We start from the raw sequence: 26,662 nt of genomic DNA on the forward strand, positions 1-26,662 counted from the left end.
GTGCTCAAGAGTTTATCACCCCTTCCAGAAATTCTTTTTCTACCATCTCTTCTTTTTTGCCTGGATTTGGTGGAATAACTTTATTTATGTTGTTATACTATTACATATGTACCCATTCCCCCCTTTGCCTGCCCTTGCACCCCCTTCCCTCTGGCCATCACCACACTGTTGTCTGTGTCTATGCATTATGCATATATGTTCTTTGGCTAATCCCTTCACCTTCTTTCATCCAATCATCCCCCTGCACCCCCACTAACAACTGTCAGTCTGTTCCATGTATCCATACCTCTGTTTCTGTTTTGTTTGTCAGTTTATTTTGTTCATTAGATTCCCCATGTAAGTGAGATCATATGGTATTTATCTTTCTCTGACTGGCTTATTTTGCTTAGCATTATAATTCCCAGGTCCATCCATGCTGTTACAAAGGGTAAGAGATTCTTCTTTTTTATAGCTGCACTAGAGGCCCGGTGCACAAAATTCGTGCACTGGGGGTGCGTGTCCCTCAGCCCAGCCTGCACCCTCTCCAATCTGGGACCCCTCGAGGGATGTCCGACTGCCCATTTAGGCCTGATCCAGGTAGGATTGGGCCTAAACGGGCAGTCAGACATCCCTCTCACAATCCAGGACTGCTCGCTCCCAACTGCTCGCCTGCCTGCCTTCCTGATTGCCACTAACCGCTTCTTCCTGCCAGCCTGATCACCCCCTAATCACTCCCCTGCCAGCCTGATTGATGCTGAACTACTCCCCTGCAGGCCTGGTCACCCCTAACTGCCCTCCCCTGCAGGCTTGTTCACCCCTGACTTCCCTCCTCTGTAGGCCTGGTCCCCCCAACTGCCCTTCCCTGCAGGCCCGGTTGCCCCCAACTTCCCTCCTCTGCCGGCCTAGTCACCCCTAACTGCCCTCCCCTGCAGACTTGATCACCCCCAACTGCCCTCCTTTGCAGGCCTGGTCCCTCCCAACTGCCCTCCCCTGCTGGCCATCTTGTGGTGGCCATCTTGTGTCCACATGGGGGCAGCCATCTTGTGTGTTGGAGTGATGGTCAATTTGTATATTACTCTTTTATTAGGATAGTATTCCATTGTGTAAATGTACCACAGTTTTTTATCCACTCATCTACTGATAGGCACTTGAACTGTTTCCAGATCTTGGCTGTTGTAAATAACGCAGCTACTGGTATGAACATAGGGGTGCATGTATTATTTCTGATTGGTGTTTTGGGAATTTAAGGGTGTATATCCAGAAGGGGGATCACTGGGTCCAAAGGAAGTTCCATTATTAATTTTTTGAAGAAACTCCACACTATTTTTCACAGTGGCTGCACCAGGCTGCATTCCCAACAGCAATGTACTAGGGTTCCTTTTCCTCCACATCCTCGCCAGCACTTGTTTGTTGACTTACTGATAATAGCCATTCTAGCAGGTGTGAGGTAATACCTCATTGTCATTTTAATTTGCATCTCTCTGATGACTAGTGATGCTGAGCATTTTTTCATATGTCTTATTGACCATCTGTATGTCCTCTTTGGAGAAGTGTCCGTTCAGGTTCTTTGCCTGTTTTTTAATTGGATTGTTTGTCTTCCTGGTGTTGAGTTGTATAAGTTCTTTATAGATTTTGGAAATTAATTATATATGCTTATCATATATATCACTGGCAAATATGTTCTCCCATGTAGGGGTTTCCTTTTCATTTTGTTGATGGTTTCTTTTGCAGTGCAGAAGCTTTTTAGTTTGATGTACTCCCATTTGTTTATTTTTTCCTTTGTTTCCCTTGCCCTAGGCCTAGGGGATGTATCTGTGAGATGTCTGAGATTTTACTGCCTATGTTTTCTTCTAGGATTTTTATGGTTTCATGGCTTGCATTTAAGTCCTTGATCCATTTTGAGTTTTTCTTGTGTATGGTGTAAGTCGGTGGTCTAGTTTCATTTTTTTAGCATGTATCTATCCAGTTCTCCCAAAACCATTTCTTGAAGAGATTCTATTTACTCTATTGTATGTTCTTGCCTCCTTTGTCAAATATTAATTGACCATAATGGTGTGAGTCGATTTCTGGGGTCTCTGTTTTGTTTCATTGTTCTCTATGCCTGTTCTTGTGATATTACCAGGCTATTTTGACAGAAAACATACTTTGTATGGTTTCACTCCTTTTAAATTAATTGAAACTTGTTTTGTGACCTAGCATATTGTATATTTTGGAGAATGTTCTGTGTGTACTTGAAAAAAAGTTTAGATTCCACAGTGGTTGAGTGAAGTGTTTTATAAGTGGCAGGTATAGTTGGTGGATAATGTTTCTTCCCCTCCTCTCAGTTTTATTGACATCCTAGAGGCCCAGTGCATGAAATTCGTGCATGGGTAGGGTCCCTAGGCCTGGCCGGTGATCAGGGCCAATCAGGTTCCTCGCCTCCCTGCCTCCCAGCCTCCCCACCTCCTCCTTCCCTCACTCCCTCAGAGCCCCGCTGCCATCGCTGCTGGTCACCATGTTCTGTGCCGCCCCCTGGTGGTCAGTGCACATCATAGCAAGTGATCGAACTCCCAGTCTCACGGTTGAACTCCCGAGGGGACAATTTGCATATTAGCCTTTTATATATATAGAGTAGTGGCCTGGTGCATGAAATTCGTGCACGGGGGGGTGGGGGTTGTCCCTCAGCCTGGCCTGCACCCTCTCTAATCTGGGACATCCCTCTCATAATCCAGGACCGCTGGCTCCTAACCACTCACCTGCCTGCTTGCCTGATCACCCCTAACTGCCCCCCCTGCTGGGCTGATCACCCCCAATTGCCCCCCCTGCCATCCTGATTGCCCCCAACTGCCCACCCTGCCGGCCTGCTCACCCCCTCCTGCCCCCCTTGCTGGCCTGCTTGCCCCCAACTGCCCTCCCCTGCTGGCCTGATCACCCCTAACTGCTTCTGCCTCGGCCCCGCCACCGGTCCAATTAGCATATTACCCTTTTATTAGTATACTATCTAATAAAAGAGTAATATGCAAATTAACCGTCAACTCCGCTACAAAAATGGCGGTGCCCATAGCCACAAGATGGCGGCGCCCAGTCCTCTTAACCCCTCCGGAGTCCCCCAGTCCGCCCAGCAGCGGCAGTTCGGGGTGTCGGCTGGGAGGCACCAACGCCCAGCACGATCCCCGGCCACAGCCTGGGCTGGGGTCTCAGGCTGGCAGGGCCTCGCACCCCATCCACGCGATCTTCTGCCACAGCCTGGGCTGGGGTCTCAGGCCTGCAGGGGCGTGCACCCCCGCCACGTGATCTTCTGCCCAGAGGCGGCAGCCCGGGGTGTCCAGCTGGGAGGCGCCAGCGCCCAGCGCGATCCCCGGCCATAGCCTGGGCTGGGGTCTCAGCCTGACCGGTCTGAGGAGGCAGCCTGGGCTGGGGTTTCAGCCTGGCTGGGGAGTGCACCCCCCGTGGCGCCATCCCCGGCCAGGGGTGGCAGCCTGGGCTGGGGTCTCAGCCTGGCTGGGGCACGCACCCCCAATGGCGCCATCCCCGGCCAGGGGTGGCAGCCTGGGCTGGGGTCTCAGCCTGGCCGGGGCACGCACCCCCAGTGGCGCCATCCCTGGCCAGGGGTGGCAGCCTGGGCTGGGGTCTCAGCCTGACCAGGGCGTGATCCCCTTCCAGCACTGGCAGCCTGGGGTCTCAACCACTGAGTCACACCAGCCAGGCAGATAAGGAGGAATCTTAAATGTTTCTTTTTTTAAAATATATATTTTATTGATTTTTTACAGGGAGGAAGGGAAAGGGATAGAGAGCTAGAATCATCTATGAGAGAGAAACATCGATCAGCTGCCTCCTGCACACTCCCCACTGGGTATGTGCCCCCAACCAAGGTACATGCCCTTGACTGGAATCGAACCTGAGACCCCTGAGTCTGCAGGCCGATGCTCCATCCACTGAGCCAAACCAGTTAGGGCAGTCCAATATGCTAAAGAAAAAACCCTATCTAATAAAGAGTGAATATGCAGGGGAGGGCATTTGGGGGTGACCAGGTTGTCAGGGGAGGGCAGTTGGGGATAATCAGGCTGGCAGGGGAGCAGTTAGGCATCGATCAGGCTGGCAGGGGAGTGGTTAGGGGGTGATCAGGCTGGCAGGCAGAAGTGGTTAGGGGCAATCAGGCAGGCAGGCGAGCAGTTGGGAGCCAGCAGTCCTAGATTGTGAAAGGGATGTCCGACTGCCTGGATTGGGCCTAAACAGGCAGTCAGACATCTCCCGAGGGGTCCCAGATTGGAGAGGGTGCAGGTTGGGCTAAGGGACACCCCCCCACCCCACAGTGCACGAATTTCGTGCACCGGGCCTCTAGTAGATAATGTAATTGACAAACTTGTGAACTATGTAAAGTCTATGTTGTGAGGATTTGATATGCACACACATTGTGAAAGATGCCTCCCACTTAGTTAATTAACACATGCATCACCTTACATATTAATTTTGTCTGGGACACCATTAAGTTCTTCCTTAGCAAATGTCAAGTTCAGTTACACAGTACAATGTTATCAACTATAGTCATCATATCCTACATTAGTTCCTCAGACCTTACTCATGTTATAGATGAACTTTTGTACCCCTTTACCAATTTCTCATTATCTTTACTCCCAAGCCCCTGGCAACCACTTTCTACTCTGTTTCTATGGGTTTCTCTTTTTATTTAGATTCCATAGTAAAGTGATACTACCTAGTGTTTGTCTTTGTGTGGCTTTTTTCACTTAGCATACGCCTTCAACGTAGCTGTTGTAAATGGCTAGATACTGTTGTTAAAGTCTTTTATATCCTTGCTGGCTTTCTGTCTAGTCATTCTATCAGTTATTGAGAATGGCTTAATAGTATATCTAACTTATGTTGAACGGTCTGTTTTCCAATTGTGTTGTCAGTTTTTGCTTCCTATTTTGGGGGGCTTTGCTGTTTGTTATGTATACATTTAAAATCGTATCTTTCTCATATATTGATCTTTTAATTATTAAGGAAATATCTTAGTGTCTATTAATATTTTTTTGTCTTAAAGTCTATTTCAGCAGACAGTAATAAAATCACTTATGTTCTCTTAGGGTTATTGTTTGTATGATATATCTTTTTCCATCCTTTCACTTTCTGTGTTTTTTTTAAAAAATAATTATTTATTGTTGAAAGTATTACATATGTCCCCCTTTCCTCCCTATTGGCCCCCTGCAGCCGGTCCCTGCCCCACTACCCCTTTTGGATTTAGGGTGTGTCTTTGTACACAGCATATAGTTGGGTCTGTTTTATCCAGTTTGTCAGTCTCTGTGTTTAGTCCATTTATATTTAATGTAGTTATAATATGGTTGTATTCGTGGGTAGCCATTTTGCTATTTGTTTTCTCAATGTTTCATATCTTTATTTTTCTTCTTTTCCTCTTTTACTTCTCTCTTTATGAGTCAAATATTTTTTAGGATACCATTTAAAAATTTTAAAAAAATTCAATTACAGTGTGCATTCAGTATTATTTTATATTAGTTTCAGGTGTATAGCATAATTTAGGATATCATTTTAATTCATTTTGATTAAAAATATAGCCCAGACTGGTGTTGCTAAGTGGTTGGAGTGATGGCCCATGCACTGAAGGGTTGAGGGTTTGATTCCTGGTCAAAGGCTTGTGCCGGGGTTGCAGGTTTGGTCCCTGGCCCTGGTTGGGAGACAACCAATTGATGAGTCTCTCTCACATTGCTGTTTCTATCTCTCTCTCCCTCTCCCTGCCTCTCTGAAATCAATAAAAACAAATTATTTAAAAAATTAAAAATTTCAAACATTTTTTATTGCCTGACTGGTGTGGCTCAGAGGTTGAGTGTTAACCTATGAACCAGGAGGTCACAGTTTAATTCCTGGTCAGGGCACAGGCCCGGGTTCCGGGCTTGATTCCCAGTAGGGGGCATGCAGGATGCAGCCGATCAATGATTCTCTCATCATTGATGTTGCTATCTCTCTCCTCTCCCTTCCTCTCTCAAATCAATAAAAATATATTTAAAAAATTTATTTGTAGAAATTATCTACTTGTTGAATCATTGTTGTCATACTTTCCTTTAATTCTTTAAGCATGGTTCCCTTTAGTTCTTTGAACATATTTATAATAACTGCTTTGATGTCTTTGTCTGCTAAATCTAGTATATGGGGACCCTGAAAGAGCCAATTGCTTGCTTTTTTCTTTCCTTATTATGAACCACATTTTTCTGTTTTCTTTTGTATGTTTTATACTTTTTTTAAATAATTGTACAATTTAGATAATATATTGTAGCAACTCTGGATTCTGATTGCATCCTTTCTGCTCCTAAAGCTTATCATTGCTGATTTTTGTTTAATAACTTACCTAGAATATATCTGTGAAATCAGTTTGTCCTGTGGCATGTGGCAACAAATGTCTCTGCCCTGTTTATTATTGTTGTTTTTATTTAAAGATGACTTCCCAGGAGTCACCCTATATGCCAGTCAATGATTGGTCAAAAATTGTGCTCAAATACATAGAGCCAGTAATAGGTGTTTTTTTTTTTTTTTTTTTCCTGCTGACAGATTTATGTGTAGATTGGGGAAAGCATTCAAAGTTCAGACCATTTTCAAGTGTGCCTAATTTTTTATGTTCCCCTGAGGCTTATTATGAGTCTAGCCAGGAATGTGTGGATAGTTTGGGATCTGGATCTACAATCTACATTCACTTTGATAGCTTCAGAGTTTTCCTTTGCACTTTTGGGCCTAGGTTTTCTGCTTTTCATTTAGAATCAACTCAATCCACTCTGTCAGCAAAGCTGCTAGTTTTCACGACCTGTTCTACCCTCAGGGAACTACCACACTGACTTAACTGACAGGGTAGGAAGAGTAATGGGAGCTGGCTAAGGAAACAGAGCCCAGACCTCTACTACTAGTATTTCCAAGTTCAGTAGATTTTCATGAACAAATATTTTTCAGCTTATTGTATGCATTTGGTCAACTTCCAATAATTTGAGGTGATTGTTTTGTTTTTTTAATCATCACGGGGGGATATGTTTCCACTGATTTTGAGAGAGAGAGAGAGAGAGAGAGAGAGAGAGAGAGAGAGAGAGAGAGAGATCAACGTAAAAGAAATATCAATTGGTTGCCTCCCGCACGACTGATTAGGGATTGAACACACAACCTGGTTGTGTGTCCAGGAAACTGAACCCTCAACCCTTTGGTGCAATGGGCGACGCTCCAACCGAGTCACACTGCCAGGACTGAGGTGATTGTTTTTTGACAGTTTTTCCCGGCTATAAATTTGCTTTTTCAGAGAGGATTTGCCAAACTTTTCACTCCATCATGCTGGTAACTTCCTTTACTTCCTTTTGGTGTTTTTGAAATGTTTATTTATGTGGTTTTTCATACAAAGACATACAAAATGTTGCATCAAAAGCATATTATTTTAAAGTCCATTTAAAATTTATTTCTAAGATGCTACATTTCAGTTCCTTTAATGAGTATAATTAAACAAAAATTTAATCTTTTCATTGTTACAGATTTCAAGTTCCACCTATAAAGACAGGAATGAGGAATACAGAAGACAGTTCACACAACTACCTGATACAGAGAAGCTGATAGCAGGTAAGAAAGACAGGAATTTGCAAAAAACCACTTTACTACCTCATTATCAAAATGGAACTGATGAGTGACAATACTCTAGAAAATTCCAGCTTTTGTGCTAGACAGAAAATGTTTTTCAATATAAGCAGCATGTTATTCATAATTACACAATGTAAAACTAAGTCGTAATTTGAGGAGGGGTGATCTTTGACTTATAAAAATATTAAATAATGGCTAAGAAAATAGAACTAAAGGGAAATCATTTGTCACAATTTCTACTGGTGCTTCTTTCAAATGGTTTTGTAAGAAAAATTTAAATTTGATGTTCAATATATATTATCTTTCCCCAAATAAAAGATAACTCCTTAACAGGTTGTAGAGCAATTTTATAAAATTTTCTGGGGCTATATCATTATTCGTGTAATATTTCATATAGATGTTTTAGGAACAGATTTTAGTCATTTTTCTTACAAAAGTGCGTTATTTATTTATTTTTATTTCCGAGAGGAAGGGAGAGGAAGAGATAGAAATGTCAATGATGAGAGAGAATCATTGATCGACTGCCTCCTGCATGCACGCCCCACACTGGGGATCAAGCGAGCAACCTGGGCATGTGCCCTGACCCGGTATCAAACCGTGACCTCCTGGTTCATAGGTTAATGTTCAGCTGGGCAAGTTTTGCTAGCTTTCAAGATCATTCTGGTAGGAGTGTAGAAGACAGAATAAAGGTTGAAGAAATTGGAGGCTGAATGCTCTGTCAGAGGATGGTGAAGACCTGGTTCTGGAGGCTAGAAGTCTAAGACTAAGGTGCTAACAAGGTCACTTTCTGGTGAGAGCTCTCTTCCTGACTTGCATATGGCTGCCTACTCACTGTGTCCTGACATAGCTTTTCCTCTGTGCATGTGTGCACAGGGAGAGAAAGAGCTGTTATTTTTAATATAAACTTAATATAGATATCTATATATATAAAAGGCTAAGTGTCCATCCATCCGACTGGTAGCTATGACATGCACTGACCACAAGGGGGCAGATGCTCAACGCAGGAGCTGCCATGATGCGCACTGGCCATTTAAAAATAAACGGCACCACGGACCTGGCGCCAACAAACCAACACTCGGCTTCCCCCAAGTGGGACACAGGCCATGCCACCACCCCGGAGCGACAGCCCACCAAATCACAGCCAATGCTTCCAAGACCTCATGGTACAAAATGTGGCCCACAGCCCAGCCCAGCCTTGAAACGGTTGCTGTGGGCGCCGGGTAATGACATCACATAGCAACGCCTGGCTTCCTCTCCCTAGTGACTAGCCTCCTTAGAGTTTCTTGAGCCCAGCAACATGACTTGCTCTATAGCCAGGTGCAAACATTTACAGTTTAACCAAATGTCTGTGAAGCGTTTTCCCGTGCCTCATCTCATTTGATCCTCACAGAAGTTCTGGAGTAGGCAGATAGGAGACTCAGTGGAATCCTACTTTTTTTTTATTAGCCAGAAAACGGAGATTTAGAAAACTTAGAAACTTGACTCCACTGAAAAGAAGTAAGAAATGGTGGACCTTGAAAATGACTTCAGGTTTTCTCACGGCACAAAATATAGTCAAAAACTGCTGCAGTTAAATATTTTACCCTTTGTTCTTCCTGCATGATCTACAATAATAATCTGCTTCGTGTTGATATTTACTGCTGTGTTGCTGACAATTACCTGAAAGAGAAGTTGGGGTGCTTCACTGGGCTGGAAAAAGTTTAGCTAAGTCAGAAAGCAGGTCTAATTAAGCAAGTTTATCTATATCCTAGAGGCCCGGTGCATGAAATTCGTGCATATGGGGGGTGTCCCTCAGCCCGGCCTGCAACCTCTCCAATCTGGGACCCCTCGCAGGATGTCCAACTGCCGGTTTAGGCCCGATCCCATAGGGCCTCGGATCCCACTGTGGCTTTGTCCGAAAGGAAGTTGGATGTCCAGTTGACCCAGTCTAATTAGCATATTACCCTTTTGTTAGTATAGAAATAAAAGGCTAAGTTGACTCATGCATGCTCCATACATATACTAAAGCTCTCGCTGGCACCAATAGCATGTGTTTCAATCTGTCATTGTTGATCTTGAATTTGGTTGAACCTTCTATTATAGAGAAAGGGCAAATAGCGATATTAAAATATTTCTTCTAATTAATTTCCTTTTAATGTACACAAATCCTTGTACCAGGACACTAGTTTTACAATAAAAATATAGAACTATGTTTTAGTTTTAGTATATATTTTATTTAACCATTTATCCATTGAACTTTCTCAGATTTCTGATACTCTGTTGCAGTACTTAACACAACATAACTGAATTTTTAGATAGCTAAGTATTTTAAAGCCCAGTATTTAAAAAATCATAACAATGAATTAAAGCAACTTTTATTTTTTTTATTTTTTATTTTTTTAATAAATCTTTATTCAGATTATTACAACTGTTTCTCCTTTCCCCCCCCATAGCTCCCCTCCACCCGGTTCCCACCTCACCTTCTGCCCTTACCTCCCCCACACTGTCCTCATCCATGGGTGTATGATTTTTGTCCAGTCTCTTCCTGAACCCCTCCCCCATACCCCTTCCCCCCTGAGAATTATCAGTCCACTCCCTTTCTATGCCCCCGATTCTATTATATTCACCAGATTATTCTGTCCCTCAGGTTTTTAATTCACTTGATTTTAGGTTCACTTGTTGATAGATATGTATTTGTTGTTCATAATTTTTATCTTTACTTTTTTCTTCTTCCTCTCCTTTAAGAATACCTTTCAGCATTTCATATAATACTGGTTTGGTGGTGATGAACTCCTTTAGCTTTTTCTTATCTGTGAAGCTCTTTATCTGCCCTTCAATTCTGAATGATAGCTTTGTTGGGTAGAGTAATCTTGGTTGTAGGTTCTTGCTATTCATCACATTGAAAATTTCTTGCCACTCCCGTCTGGCCTGCATAGTTTCTGTTGAGAAGTCAGCTGACAGTCGTATGGGTGCTCCCTTGTAGGTAATTAACTGTTTTTCTTTTGCTGCTTTTAATATTCTCTCTTTGTCTTTTGCTCTTGGCATTTTAATTATGATGTGTCTTGGTGTGGTCCTCTTTGGATTTCTTTTGTTTGGGGTTCTGTGCACTTCCTGGACTTGTAAGTCTGTTTCTTTCACCAGGTGGGGGAAGTTTTCAGTCATTATTTCTTCAAATAGGTTTTCAGTATCTTGCTCTCTCTCTTCTTCTGGCACCCCCATAATTCTGATGTTGGTACGCTTGAAGTTGTCCCAGAGTCTTCTTACACTATCTTCAACTTTTTGGACTTTTTTTTTGCTTTTTGCTTTTTCGGTTGAGTGTTTTTTGCTTCTTTGTATTTCAATTCTTTGACTTGATTCTTGTGTTCCTCTATTCTGTTTCTGGGTCTCTGTATAATATTTTTTATTTCAGTCAGTGTATGTTTAATTTCTAGTTGGTCCTTTTTCATATCTTCGAGGGTCTCGTTATATTTATCGGCCTTTTCTAGGATATTCTTTAAAAGCCTTATAACCATGGTTTTGAATTCTATATCCAGTCTTTTGTTTTCCTCCATTTCTTTCGTTTGTGATCTGTTTCTTTGACGCCGCATTTTCACTGCTTCCCTGAGTTGGTAAGGTAGATTTGTGTGCTAGGTTTCCAATATGGCCCAGTGGGTCTGCTTCCCCAGTTAACCTGAGGTGGACACTCTTGGTGCACCCCTTTGTGGACTGTGTGTACAGCCTTGTTGTAATTAAGTCTTTATTGTTGTTGGTATCACTGGGAGGAATTGACCTCCGGGCCAGTTGGCTGTAAGGATCAGCTGTGTCTACGCTGGGAGAAGTTTGGTGCTGGAGACAGCCTTATAGGATTAGACTTGCCAAATTGCAATAGCCTCTGTGCTCAGCTTGGATGGGGTGGAGTCTCAGGGCAGAGCAGACAGTCTTGGCTTCCAGTCAGCCTTGCCCTTGCACGCGTGCGCACCTGCAGACCTCTGCCTCCCCCGGCTCCCGAGTCTCTGCCCGAGAGTCCAGATTCCCCCCCACAAGAGCGCAGGTCCCCAGGGGCTCGCCTGGAACTGGGGTTCAGTGCAGTCAGAATTGGGGTTCAGTGCATTCAGGAGCTTCGGACTCCCTTCTGCTAGGGAAAGCCTGTGGCAACCTCCGCAGCCTTTGTGCACACTGGTGCGCGCGCCTCCAGAACCCTGCCTGCCGGGGCTCCCCTGGGTCTCTCCTGGGTCTCGGAGTCTCCGGGTGCCTTTCTCTCTATCTGACAGTCCAGACTCCCCCTGTATGAGCCTGGGTCCACGGGATTTCGCCCGGGACTGGGGTTCAGTGCAGTCAGGGGCTTCCTTCCCCCTTCCGCCAGAGAAAGTCAGCCAGGCTCTCAGCCACCCTTCCTCTCTGCACGCACAAAGACCCTTTGCCATACCTCCAATTCTCTGTGAGCTTTTCTCTTTCCTTCTAGTTGTAGAATTTTCACTCAGCCAGCTTTCCTGTGGTTCTGGATGGTGTCCGTTCTTTTAGTTGTAGTTTTGAAATTGTTGTGCGAGGCAGCAGTTTAGGTGCTTACCTATGCCGCCATCTTGGTTTCTCTAAAGCAACTTTTAAGAACATTTAAAAGTCATACATTCTCATAATAAAATGTTCGAATTATACAAGAGGGCATATAGTGAAGGTGAGTGGCCCTTCCAAAGAAGATCACTCCAACCTTCTTCCTGGGGGATAACTACCTTTAGTAATTTCCTATGTATATTCTCAGAAATTTTCTGTTTATATTCCCAGAGGAATATACATATATTCCTAAGAGAACTTAAATGGGAGCACACTGTGCTTACTGTTTGAATCTTGTTTAGAGCTCTTTCTATTAGCATTGCTTATGGATCCACTTTATTCTTTTAATGGTTGCTTAATATTCAATATGAATTTTTGTACCATAATTTATTGGACAAATCCTCTATTGATGGAATTTTTATTGGCTCCTGTCTTTTACTATTACCACTAATGTTACCTTGAATCTTCTTTTATGTTTGTTTTATCACACATGTGCACACATTGTAGGATAAATTCCATGAAGTGGAATTGTGGCAAAAAGGTAATGAACATTTAAAAAGTTTACTGTTGCCAAGTTAACCTCCAAAAGGGTTGTACCAGTGTTTATTCTCATCAGCAGTGTTTCTAAGTACCTGTTTTGCCATACCTCAGGAACTTTGCTTTAGCAATATTTAGTAGATAGAAATGGTGCATAGTCATTGTTTAAATATGCATTTCTTTAATTAAGGAAGAGGTTGAGGATTTATTTATATATCTTTTTCTGTGAAGCTTTCTTTTCATAAAGTTTGCTTATTTTTCTAGTGGTTATTTGTCTTTTTCTTAATTTGAAGTAGCTTGTTAGATGCTTAAAAAATTAGATTTTTTTTCCATGTGTGTTGCAAATGTTTCTTGTCAGTTTGTCAACTTGAAATCAAATACTTTTCATGGAAACCTGTATATGTGTATCACACTCATTATTGCTTTATTGAAAGAAATTAATTTGATGACACAGTGTTGTATAAAACATCAAAGCTTTACAAAAAAGAAAATATTAAATCATTGGTGATCCTACCACCTATAAATAAATTTGGTTAATATTTTATGGGTAGCTTTCTAGATATTTTTTCAGTGTGTATATTTGCTTTTCATGTAGAAAATCTCAGATAATCTCATTAAATATCACATAATCTCTATTTAATGGGTGAGTTTAGTAAGGTCACAGATTGAAAGTTAATTGAAGGTAAAAGAAAGAATCATATTAATATATACTTACAATAAACAATTTGAATTTGAATTTTACAAATACCATTTATATCAGAACCTCCCAATAATGAAGTACTTACGTCTAAATCTAACAAATGTGCAGGCTTTCTATGCTGACAACTGTACAACGTTAATAAAGAAGATCCAATAAATGTTTATGAATCAGAAGACTCAATATTGTTAAGATCTCAGCTCCCTCAAATGAAAATCCCAGTGAGCTTTTTTATAGATATTAACAAGTTGATTCTAAAATTTATGTGGAAAAGAAAAAAAAAATAGAATAGCCAAAATAATTCTGAAAAAGAAGAACAAAGCTGGAGGTTACACACTACTTGATTTCAAGACATTATGAAGGTAGTGTAATGAAGACAGTATGAGATTTGCCAAATAATAGATACTTAGATTAATGGGACAGAAAGAAAAGCCCACATAAAAATTCATACAAATATTGTGAACTGATTTTTGAGAAAGGTGTATATTCAATGGAGAAAAGTTAGTCTTTTCAACAAATGACGCAAGATGATTATTTTGCTTTTAAAAAGATTCACACACATCCAGTCCTGGCTGGTGTGCTCAATGGTTAGAATGTTGGCCTTTCCACCAAAGGGTCTCAGCTTTGATTCCCTGTTAAGGGTATGTACCCGGGTTTTAGGTTCGATCCCAGGCCCCATTGAGGTGTGGGTAGGAGGCAACCAATCAATGTGTCTCTCTCACATCAATGTTTCTCTCTCTCCACTTTCCTCCCTTCCTTCCACTTTCTCTAAAAAATCAATGGAAAAAATGTCCTCGGGTGAGAATTAACAACAACAACAACAAAAAGATTCACACACATCTCAAAGGATCTAAGAAAATATTTACAAGTTTTCTAAAGAGAATGCTCTGAGAAAAGGGAATGGGAGTCCTTTTCCCTTTTTGCATCAGAGAAAATCACTTTTTTTTCCTTTTTCAATTTGTATTTGTCTGAGGTAAAAAAAAAATAACATGAAAAATGTAAAGTATGACACATGAGAATGATTATCTTTTGCAATTTAAATACGAAATCTGAAAACAATCCTAAGTATGTTGTTCCAAGGTCTTTTTAAAGCAATGTTTGTATTATTGGGCTCCCAAAAATGATTGCTGCTAGAAAAGAATACTTTTGCATGTGTATTTCCTGAATGATTATTTAAAAAAACACATTCTTTTTTAAATTGGGGTGACAATGGTTAACAAAATTATATAGGTTTCAGGTGCACAATTCAAAGACTGTGACTCTGCCAGGACTCAAACTTGGAACCTTTGAATTAGAAGTTCAATGCGCTAAACATATTCTTTTAATTCACTGTCATCTCCCTTATGGATAGATATGCCTAAATACTTTGGTAAAACTAAATAGTACATCTTGTTTATTTAAATATGTGCATACTACTTATAATGCAAGCTTATTCTAGAAATATATGGTTCACTCCATCTGTATTCCCATAAAACTACATATTTCCACTATATCCATTGTTACATTATAGTTATTAAAATAATTTTTGAGTCGGAGTCATTCAATTTTGCCAAAATTGATCATATAATAGTAAGTTGATGTACCACATATCAAAATGACTTACGTTGCTTATTGAATTTACTTAATTTTATTCTAACTTTCTAGTAACCAATTATCTATACTTATAATAGGGTAATATGCAAATTGGTTGGGATGGCAGGGGAGGGCAGTTAGGGGCAATCAGGCTGACAGGGGAACAGTTAAGGGGTGATCAGGCTGGCAGGCAGAAGCAATTAGGGGCAATCAGGCAGGCAGGCAGGTGAGTGGTTGGGAGCCAGCAGTCCTGGATTGTGAGAGGGATGTCCCACTGGGATTGGGCCTACACGGGCAGTTGGGCATCCCTCGAAGGGTCCCAGATTGGAGATGGTGCACACTGGGCTGAGGGACCCCTCCACCCCCTCATTCATGAATTTCGTGCACCGGGCCTCTAGTAAAGTAATAAAAACCCATGAAATGATTTTATTTTTGTTAATTCTCATCTGAGGATATTTTTCCATTGATTTTTAGAGAGTGGAAGGGACGAATAAAGAAAGGGAAGGAAAGAGAGAGAGAGAGGCGGGGAGAGAGAGAGAGAGGGAGAGAGAGAGAGAGAGAGAGAGAGAGAGAGAGAGAGAGAGAGAAAGAAAGAGAGAAATTGACATTGATTGGTTGCCTCCTGCAGGAGCTGGGAAATATAACCTGCAACCTAGGTGTGTGCTCTTGATCCGGAGCTGAACCCTTGACCCTTTGGTGCAAGAGCCAATGCTCTAACCATTTAGCACACTGACCATGGCCATAAAATGATTTTTTGAAAAAATTTTTTGCCCTAACCGGTTTGGCTCAGTGGATAGAGCGTCGGCCTGTGGACTGAAGGGTCCCAGGTTCGATTCTGGTCAAGGGCATGTACCTTGGTTGTGGGCACATCACCAGTGGGGGGCATGCAGGAGGCAGCTGATTGATGTTTCTCTCTCATTGATGTTTCTGACCTCTATGCCTCTTCCTTCCTCTCTGTAAAAACATCAATAAAATATATAATTTTTTTTTTTAATGATTTCAGAGAGGAAGGGAAAGGGAGAAAGATAGATACATCAATGATGAGAGGGAATCATTGACAGCTGCCTCCTGCATGCCCCCCCCCCCCCTACTGGGGATCGAGCCTGAAGCCTGGGCATGAGCTCTGGCCAGGAACTGAACCATGACCTCCTGATTCACAGGTCGATGCTCAACCACTGAGCAACACTGGCTGGGCCATAAAATGGTTTTTGATAAACGTTACTTTCTTATTCCATTATATATGAATCAGATTGTTAACATGACTAAAATCAGGTAGACTATTGCTTTCTGAAATGCTGATAATTATGTGCTTGTTCATCAGTAGGAAAATTGGGAGCAAAAAAAGTAAAATCCCTTTGCTTTTAAAATATTTTGGTAATTTCTCACATAGAATATATTGCTAGAAAGCTATTATATAAAAACCAAATTTTATTGAGGTACAAATTTATTGAAATAAAATATACCTGTTTTGGGGAAATAATTTTTAAAACCATTGTAAAAAGCCTGTCAATCTATCCTTCCTATATAATAAAAGAGTAATATGCAAATTAACCATCACTCTGCTACACCCACAAGCCACGCCCACCAGCCAATCAGGAGCGAATATGCAAATAAACCCAACCAAGATGGCTACAACCACAGAGAGCAGGAAGGAGGCTTGGGTTTCCCCGGCAATGGAGGAAGCCAAGCTTTCCGCCTGCCCTTGCCGGCCTAGGCCTCCACTCAAGGCTACAAAGTTTCAATGATAGAAGATACATAAACCCAAACAGAAATGGCGGCAGCCACGGAGCTGGAAAGAGCAGGAGGCTAGGGTTGCCCCCGGTGATGGAGGAAGCCAAGCTTTCAGCACACCCTGGCCGGCCCAGGCCTCCACTTAAGGCTACAAAGTTTCAATTATAGAAGATACATAAATCCACCCCAAAATGGCTGCCGCCTCGGAGCAAGCAGAAGGCTTGGCTCCGCTCCAGGCTACAAAGTTTCAATTATAGAAGATAAATAAACCCCAGATACCAGGGCCTCTGCTTGGGTCACCGGGGCCGTGGCCGTCCTGAAAACCACCACAGGCCCCTTGCCCAGGCCACCCCATGCCCCAAGGGAACCCCCACCCTGATCTGGGACACCCTTCAGGGCAAACCAGCTGGCTCCCACCCATGCACCAGGCCTCTATCCTATCTAATAAAAGAGTAATATGCAGATTGACCATCACTCCAACACACAAGATGGCTGCCCCCATGTGGTCAAAGATCCTGCCCCCATGTGGACACAAGATGGCCGACACAAGAAGGCCAGCAGGGGAGGGCAGTTGGGAGGGACCAGGCCTGCAAGGGAGGGCCGTTGTGGGTGATCAGGCCAGCAGGGGAGGGCAGTTAGGGGTGACCAAGCCGGCAGAGGAGGGAAGTTGGGGGCGACCAGGCCTGCAGGGAAAGGAAGTTGGGAGGGACCCAGGCCTGCAGGGGAGAGCAGTTAGGGGTGACCAGGCCTGCAGGGGAGAGCAGTTAGGGGTGACCAGGCCTGCAGGGGAGGGCAGTTGGGGGGGACTAGGCCTGCAGGGGAGGGCAGTTAGGGGTTACCAGGCCTGCAGGAGAGGGCAGATAGGGGCAAATTGGCTGGCAGGGGAGCAGTTAGGCATCAATCAGGCTGTCAGGGGAGTGGTTAGGGGGTGATCAGGCTGGCAGGCAGAAGCGGTTAGGGGCAATCAGGAAGGCAGGCAGGCGAGCAGTTGGGAGCCAGCAGTCCTGGATTGGGAGAGGGATCCCAGATTGGAGAGGGTGCTGGCTGGGCTGAGGGACACCGCCCGCCCCCGTGCACGAATTTCGTGCACTGGGCCTCTAGTCCTATATAATAAAAGCCCAATATGTTAAGTGTTCGGTCAGCCATTCAACCAATTAAAGCGTAATATGCTAATGATATGCTAAGGCCGCTCAACTGCTCACTAGCATGTGCATTGACCACCAGGGGGCAGTCACTCCGACCGGTAGGTTAGCTTGCTGCTGGGGTCTGGCTGATAAGGACTGAGCAAGATGGGCTGGACCTTCCCTGGAGCCCTCCTATTGTCCCTCCCTAGCTGGCCAACCTCCTGTGTCCCTCCCCAGCCCCGATTGTGCACCGGTGGGGTCCCTTGGCTTGGCCTGTGCCCTCTTGCAATTCGGGCTGAGGGGACTCCCTCCCCCCTCCCCCCCCATGCCCCAAGTGCAAGAATTTTGTGCACCAGGTCTCTAGTCTATACTTATAATAGGGTAATTTGCAAATTGGTTGGGACACTTTCGTGTAATGACCAATCAGCAGGAGGGCGGGGCAGTGAGCTACCTGTGGTGGAGAGTTACAGGAGGGTGGGGCAGCGGGTGGAGAGCTACAGGAGGGCAGGGCAGTGAGCTACCTGTGGCCGGAGAGCTACGAGCAGAGGTGGGTGGGGCGGCCAGCTGAGGCAAGTGGCAGTGAGCTACTCTCTCACGAATTTGTGCGCAGGGCCACCAGTATTAAGTAATCTTCGGTTAAAATAATCCAGTTGCTTACTATAGCTTTGTACATAGTTAATGTAAAGCAATGCAGTGGTCCTCAGAGTGTGGCATCACCTGGGAGCTTGATTCACATGCAGTCTCTTCATCCCAGCCCAGACATTTAATCAGACACTCTGGGGGAGGGGCCCAGCAAGCTGCGTTTTAATAAGTCTGCCAGATATTTCTGATGTGAAATTTGAGAAGCATTAAACTAATAAAATGTGTCTGTGGTTTAGATAAAAACTTCAGGACACCTCAAGGTGATCTTTAGCCCAATCTCTGTTTTAGAAATGCATACTAGTAAATGAGTAACTTAATCTGTTTAATTATTTGCTAGGATTTTTTGTTTGGTGGCATCTCAAATTTGTTTTGCTGAAGGAAGCATTTTGAAAGAGTGCATTACTTTGCTCAAAGAATTTGAGTATTTGCTTAGAATTTTAATGACTAAACTTAAATATTTTGGTGTTTATAACCTCCACAAGTTTTCCTAAAATTGCTAATCACTGTCTATATAATTTTAAAATTTATCAGTTTAACTCAATCTCCTCATAGCAGCGTTTTATATCTTGTATAATTGGTAATTTAGCAATACTATTTACATTAGCCAGAGAGTCAGATCTTAATCTTAGAAGCATGGTATTAACTTGTTATAGGCAGTGCATTTACCAGTACTCTTGATTTTGCTGGATTTTAATGCTGGTGTGGAGAGGATCAACTTTAAAAAACAAACCAACACACACACACGCGCGCACACACACACACACACACACACACACACACACACACACACTTTTTGGAGTTATCATTGTTCCCTCCCTCACCTTTGTCCAACATCTAATTAATCACCAATTTCCATCAGTACTACCTCTTAATATTTTTGAATCTAACTGCTTCTTTCTCTAATACTGTCATCTTTTGGTCTGGGCCACCATCAGTTTTCCCTTGGATTTCCAACTGATTTATCTGAATCCATTCTCACTGTGTGAATAAAGTGGTTTTTAATAAGATACAACTGATCATGCCCCTTCCACTTAAAACTTATCAGTGGCTTCTCATCAAGTCCACAGCTCACCAGGGCCTGAGACACCTTCCCTTGCCTACCTTCTCTAGGCCTGAGATCTCTCTTTGTATATAGTAGCTTAAATGAGCTGTGCTTCTTTCTACCATGGGGCCTTTGTAAACACTGTTTGTTCCCTCATGGTCTAGCTGACCCTTCATTGATCTTTAGTTCTCAGTTTAAAGATTACTTTTTCTGGAAGACTTTTCCTGATTAGCTTTCTACCTGCTTCACTCCCCATACTTATGTATGCCTTGTTATATTCTCTCATAGCTTCTTTTACACTTCGGTCATTATACTTATAAATTTATTTGTTTATTGTATGCCTTCCCCTCTAGATTGTATTCCATGAGGGCAAGGTCCTTTTCTGGTAACCCTAGCATATGGTGCACAGTGAATACGAACGAGTAAATGAATGAATGAATGAACGCATGAATGAATGAATGAACGCATGAACTAATGAATGAAGAGTGATGATTTTCTGTGTACTAAAGTAGTATAAGGTTTATTAAGTTGCCATATTTTTGTGACTAAGCTGTTCCTTATTTGTGTAGATTATGCTTGTGCTCTTCAGAAAGACATTTTGCTTCAGGGACGACTATACCTTTCAGAAAACTGGCTATGTTTCCATAGCAACATCTTCAAATGGGAAACTACAGTAAGACATATTTTGATTTGATTTGTTGATACAAATAATTGCATAGATAGAAACTGTATACAGTTTTCCTAAAAGTAATGTACTTTAAATTCTAAAGTAAAAATTTATATGTTTGCATATCTATATTGTATATACGTAAACACAATATGTGTTGTAGAAATGTGCAATATATTTTTCTTAATACTTTGAGCTCCATGTGTACATATGTAATACAGTCGGAGAAAGATTTCAGACTGAAAAAAGCTTGAATATACACCCTTTTGACTGCCAAAATCATGTCTTATCACAGTCTGAATTGTGTGTGTATGTGTGTGTGTGTGTGTGTAGTACATGAACACCCACATGTCTTTTCACACTTTATCCTAATGTTAGAGATAGGAGTTGATGCGGGAAATTACTGAAAGGAAGAATGTCTGACTGCTGACCCTGTTTTTCTCAGAGAAAACAAACATGTAATTAATATGAACTCCTTTAGGTTTTTCTAGTCTGGATTAGATTGATGTAATACTTGGTGTTTTGTGTTATATGTATTATGAAAAAAAATTCATTTTGTAATTTTTTCTTTTCTGTATTTAGATTTCTATTGCTTTAAAGAATATAACCTTCATCACCAAGGAGAAAACTGCTCGACTCATCCCAAATGCTATCCAGATCGCTACCGACAATGAAAAGGTAAAAAATTTTTCTGCCTTTGCCTTATTACACAATGTGGAGGAAATCTGCCTCATACTAACCATCAGTGTTAGGAATATAACCAATTCTTCTTAGAATTATGGATATCTACTACTAATCAAGATACACTGAATTTCATGCTAGATTTCTGTATACTTAAATACTTATTGATGGTTAAATGACTGCTAACATTTTTTGTACTTTATAGTTTAAAGAGAACTTTATTCCATGTTTATCATTTCTTCATTATAAGAAGTAGATAGATTAAGCATTAGCAAAACATCCTTATTATTTCTAATACATTAATAATTCTATAATTGTTTTTTATGCATAATAGCAACTAATACAGACAAATGATTCTGGTGAACAGAGGTTTGGGTAGCTACAAGTAAACATAAACATTTAAATAATGTTTTAGGATGGCAGTTATCTTTAACTGCCATCATTTATATTATCCACCTATAATATCTGCCATTTCTTAGTGGAGATATATGAAGAATCTTTCTATACCCATCTGGAAAATTGATTAGGGCTCTGTGTGTGACATTAGGTCACATGTTATGTATATAATACTATTTGGAAAAGTTCCTAGCTATGTTCTTGTTATAAAAAGTTTGCTTTATGGAGACTATTATATAGCAAGATTTCAATTTATTAATTAGAAAATTATATTTCAACATCTTTGTGTGAAAATGTAAACACATGAAATATTATTAATTTGATATTTTATTTAATAAATCAAACATAGGACTGAGCTTTCTCATTTCTGGAAGTAAACAATCACAAAAAGTCACAAACTAGGGGAAGGGAAGAGATGATACACTGAGAAACTATATTTAGTGCTGCCACTTGTCAGATTTTTTCATAAGAGCCTATATTTAAATGTGACCACAAAAATCCACTTAAATGCATAGGAAAAAATAGGGCTACATGCAAACACAGACTTATAGATTGAAACATGCTATTTCTCTTCTACAAAATTCAAAGCAAAGTTTATTGTTAATATGGGTGTTTTATATGTATAATTAGCAGAGATTAGATATTTCTAGATATTTGAGACTATGAAAGATGATATAATTTTTAAAATATGTATATTTTTATTGATTTCAGAGAGGAAGGGAGAGGGAGAGAGAGATAGAAACATCAATGATGAGAGAGAATCATTGATTGGCTGCCTCCTGCACACCCCACACTGGGATGAGCCCACAGCCTGGGCATGTGCCCTGATGAGGAATCGAATCGTGACCTCCTGGTTCATAGGTCAACATTCAACCACTGAGCCATGCCAGCCAGGCAAAAGATGATATAATTTAAAATTAAGATCCTTAAAAGTTAATTTATCTCTGAAATCCACTGTATTTTTTCATATTTTTTGTTTATACTTGTCTCAAATGGCTATCAAATCACATCTCTCTGCAAAGTTTAGAATAAATAAAATTTTAATTTTTTTCATAAATTTATTTAGATTGACTTTCATAGTTAAACTACGATGAACATAAATAGCTACATATTTCAAGCTCATTTCCCTAGAAAATATTGATAAAATTGTATTTGCTGTAAGATACAATGTGAAAGACCCTTGTCCATGCACCAATTACCTGTTTTTCATCTATTGTAACAAAACGTTAAAAAGAGTATATAAAGTAGTTTGCTTTGACCATAGCAAATGCCAACAGAGCTCCATGACAGATACTTTCCCCCTTTTTAAAATGTCACTGAAATTATTCTATTTTTATTTTCAGTTTTTCTTTACATCTTTTGGTGCCAGGGATAGAAGTTACCTCAGTATCTTTAGATTGTGGCAGAATGCACTGTTAGACAAGGTAAGTGTTCATACCAGAGGCAGGTACTTGTTATCATAGCAACCTCCCAGTGTTTACCTAAGCAGTGTTTGTGAGTTGAAAAGCTCCTTTTCATTTTTCTGGACTTAATGTTGACTAGACTATTTAAATTCCAAGAAGATACTTGAGGCAAAACAAAATCCGTAGTTACGAGTTAAGATAGTAATTGTAATCCCCAGGGTAACCACCAAGAAAATAACTTTAGAAATAAGTAAAAGAAACTTTAAATGACTTTAAGTGGTACACTAGCACTATCTGCTTAACATATAAGAAGGCAGTAATGGAGGAATAGAAGGGCAAAAAAGACATGACATAAGAAAAAATAGCAAAATTGCAGATATTACATTAAATTGTTAAATGGATTAAAAACTTCAATGTAAGATAGAGATAGAAAAAAATATGCACGTATATGCTGTATATAAGAGACACATTAGATTTAAAGGCATAAACAGATGAAACATAAAAGCATGGAAAATGTATACCATACAGATAATAACCAAAAGAGAGCTATTACTATAGTAATGTCAGACAAAAATTAATAGTGACAAGGAAGAATGTTTTCTAAAAATAAAAGGATAACCTGTCTGGAATTTATAATAATTATAGACTTATATGCACCTAATAACAGAGCCCTAAAATACATGAAACAAACACTGTCAGAGTTGAATGGAGAAATAGATAATTCAGCAATAATAGTTGGAGCTTTCAATACCTCACTTTCAGTGATGGGTAACACAACCAGACAGAAAATCAAAAAGGAAATAGAAGACTCGCACAAAATTGTAAGCTAACTAGAACTAATAAAAAGATATCTATGGGACTCTCCACTCAAAATAGAATACACGTCCTTCTCAAGTATTTTAATACTTGAGAAGTATTAAAATGAACATTCTCCAGAACAGACCATATGCTAGATCATAAAGCAAGCTTTAATATATTCAAAAGGATTCAAATAATATAAAATATGCTCTCTGACCACAAAGGAATGAAATTAGAAATCAGTAACAGAAGAAAATTTGGGGAATTCACAAATAGTAGATATTAAACAGAACACTCCTAAATAACCAATGGGTGAAATAAAGGGAAAATTAGAAAATACTTTGAGTTAAATGAAAACAAAAATAGCCATACCAAAATTTATGAGGTACAGCTAAAGCAGTGCTTAGATGGGGATTTATAACTGTAAACACTGGCTGGGTAGCTCGTTTGGTTAGAGCATCTTCCCAGTATGCCAAGGTTTTGGGCTTGATCCCTGATCAGGGCACATTAAAGAAAGCAACCAGTGAATTCATGGATAGGTGGAGCAATGAATCGCTGTCTCTCTTTCTCCCCTTCCTCTCTCTCTAAAATCAATTTAAAAAATGTAAACCCCCCATATATTAAAAAAAAAAAGAATGATCTCAAATTAATAGCCTAACTTTCCACCTTAAGAAAGAAAAAAGAAAAAGGAGCCCTGGCTGGTATGGCTCAGTTACTTGGAGCGTTGTCAGGTAGGCCAAAAGGTGGCGGGTTCCATTCTTGGTCAGGGTGTGTGTGTGAGGCAGCAAATTATGTTCTCTCTCTCTCTCTCTCTCTCTCTCTCTCTCTCTCTCTCTCTCTCTCTCTCTCTCTCTCTCAAGTAGAAGCAAATAAATGACAAAGATTGGAACAGAAATGAATGAAATTGAGAATAGAAAAATGAATGAAATAAAGAATAGAAAAATAGAATCAACAGAACCAAAAGTTCTTATTTGAAAAGATCAACAAAATGGACAAAACTTTAGCTAAATTGACCAACAAATTAATTAAATGAAATGGAAAAAAACCTAGAAAGTCACAAACTATTGAAACTGATTCAAGTAGAAATAGAAAATCTGAATAGACTGATAGCAGGAAAGAGACTGAATTCATAATAAAAAATCTACCCACAAAGAAAAACCCAGAGCCAGATAGCTTCATTGGTGAGTTCTGCAAATGTTTACAGTAGAATAGACACCAATCCTTCACAAAGTATTCAAAAAATATAAGAGGAGGGAACACTTACCAACCCACTCTGAGTCCAGTATTACCTTGAATATCAAAATCATACCAATAATATCACAAGGAAACTGCAGTGTTTATATTCATTATGTCCATGAATATAGAAACAAAAATCTTGAACAAAATGTTAGCAAACCAAATCCAGCAACATCAGTAAAGATTATATTCTAGAACTAAGATTTGTACAAGGTTTATTCAAAATATGAAAATCAATCAATGTAATGTACTATATTAGGAGAATAGTGGACATGCCTGGCCGGCATGGCTCAGTGGTTGAGCATCGACCTAGGAACCAGGAGGTCATGGTTTGATTCCCGGTCAGGGCACATGCCTGAGTTGTGGGCTTGATCCCCAGAGTGGGGCCTGCAGGAGGCAGCTGATCAATGGTTCTCTCTCATTGATGTTTCCATCTCTCTCTCTCTCACCCTTCCTCTCTGACATCAATAAAAATATTTTAAAAAACAAAACAAAAATCATCTCAATAAATACAGAAAAAGTATTTGACAACATTCTTTCCCGATAAAAAACAAAAACTAGGATTAGCAGGGAATTTCTTTGACCTGAAATACCAGTAGCTAACAGCTGATATATTTAATGGAGAAAGGCTAATGCTTTCTTCTTTAGCTCAGGAATAAGACAAGGATGTCCTTTCTAGCTAACATTGTATTGAAGGTTCTAGCCAGGGAAATTAGGGCAGAAAAATAAAGGTAGAACACATCCAGATTAAAAAATGAAGAAATAAAACTACCTCCATTGTCAGATGACATATGTATATATTTCTAAGGAAGCCAATAAATACCTATTAGAACTAATAAGTTCAGCAAGGTTGCAGAATACATTATCAAAACACAAAAATCAATTATATTTCTGTATGCTCACAATGAACAATCAAAAAAAAAAAACAACCCCAGTTTATTTACAATAATATCAAAAGGAATAAAATATTTGGGAATAACGTTAAGAAAAGAACTATAAGACATGGATACTGAAAATTAATAAACACTGTTGAAAGAAATTAAAGAAGACAAGTAAATGAAAAGAATATCTTGGATAAGAGACTTAATATTATTAAGATAGCAATACTCCTGAGCCCTCAATTGATGTGCAGAGTCAATACAATCCCTATCAAAATCCTTACTGGCATTTTTGTAGAAATTGACAAGTGGAGCCTAAAATTCATATGGAAATGTGAGGTATCCAAAATAGCCAAAAACCATTTTGCAGAAGAATAAAGTTGCATGAAGTAGTCTGTTAGGGCTGCCACAACAAAATACCACAGACTTGACTGAGTGCTTTAAACAACAGAAGTTTCTCTCTTCAGTTCTGGAGGCTGGAAGTCCAAAATGGTGCCAGCAGGGTGAATTTCTGGTGTGACCTCTCTCATTGGCTTGCAGCCTTCTCACTGTGTCCTCACATGGCTTTTTCTCTGTTCATGCACACTCTCAGTGTCTCTTCCTCTTTTTATATCAACGCCAGTCCTATGGCACTTGGGCCTCACCCTTATGACCACTGCCTTAGTCAGCTCAGGCTGCCATAGGCTGAATGGCTTAAACATCAGAAATTTATATTCTCATAATGCTAGAGTCTGGAAGTGTGAGGTCAGGATGCCTGTATGGCTGGGTTTTGGTGAGAACGCTTTCTGACTTACACATGGCCCCCTTCTCCCTGTCACTTGACATGGGGAAAAGAGATAGAGGGAGAGAACAAACCCTGTGGTCTCTTTTTAAATACAGCGCTAATCCCATCATGAAGCCCTACCCTCGTCACCTCATCTAAACCTGTTCATCCCCCAAAGGCACCATCTCCAAATACCATCACATTGGGAGTTAGGGCTTCAACATAGGAATTTGGGGGGGGACACAATTCAGTCCATTACATTGGAGGACTTGCATTTTTTGATTCCAATGTTTACTACAAAGTGCAGTAGCCAGGGCATAGATTTACTGGTGTAAGTCTAGACATAGATTAATGGAATATAACTGAAAGTCCAGAAATACAATCTTACACTTATCGACAAAGATGCCAAAACAA

The 26,662-nt window shown here is 40.7% G+C and overlaps 1 protein-coding gene across 3 annotated transcripts in view; it reads left to right on the forward strand.

Annotated features, from left to right (window-relative positions):
- Positions 1–26,662, forward strand: part of GRAMD1C (GRAM domain containing 1C) — a 90,418-nt gene that overhangs the window by 8,327 nt on the left and 55,429 nt on the right. For 2 of the 3 annotated variants that reach the window (XM_080654348.1, XM_080654347.1), the window contains exons 3-6: positions 7,473–7,557; positions 19,996–20,099; positions 20,676–20,771; positions 22,514–22,594. In XM_080654348.1, coding sequence (XP_080510474.1) covers positions 7,473–7,557; positions 19,996–20,099; positions 20,676–20,771; positions 22,514–22,594 — 366 coding nt within the window. The remainder of the gene's footprint in view (positions 1–7,472; positions 7,558–19,995; positions 20,100–20,675; positions 20,772–22,513; positions 22,595–26,662) is intronic. The other variant, XM_080654349.1, reaches the window with a different exon arrangement.

Source organism: Plecotus auritus (assembly GCF_963455305.1).
Source record: "Plecotus auritus genome assembly, chromosome: 2".
Taxonomy (NCBI): domain Eukaryota; kingdom Metazoa; phylum Chordata; class Mammalia; order Chiroptera; family Vespertilionidae; genus Plecotus; species Plecotus auritus.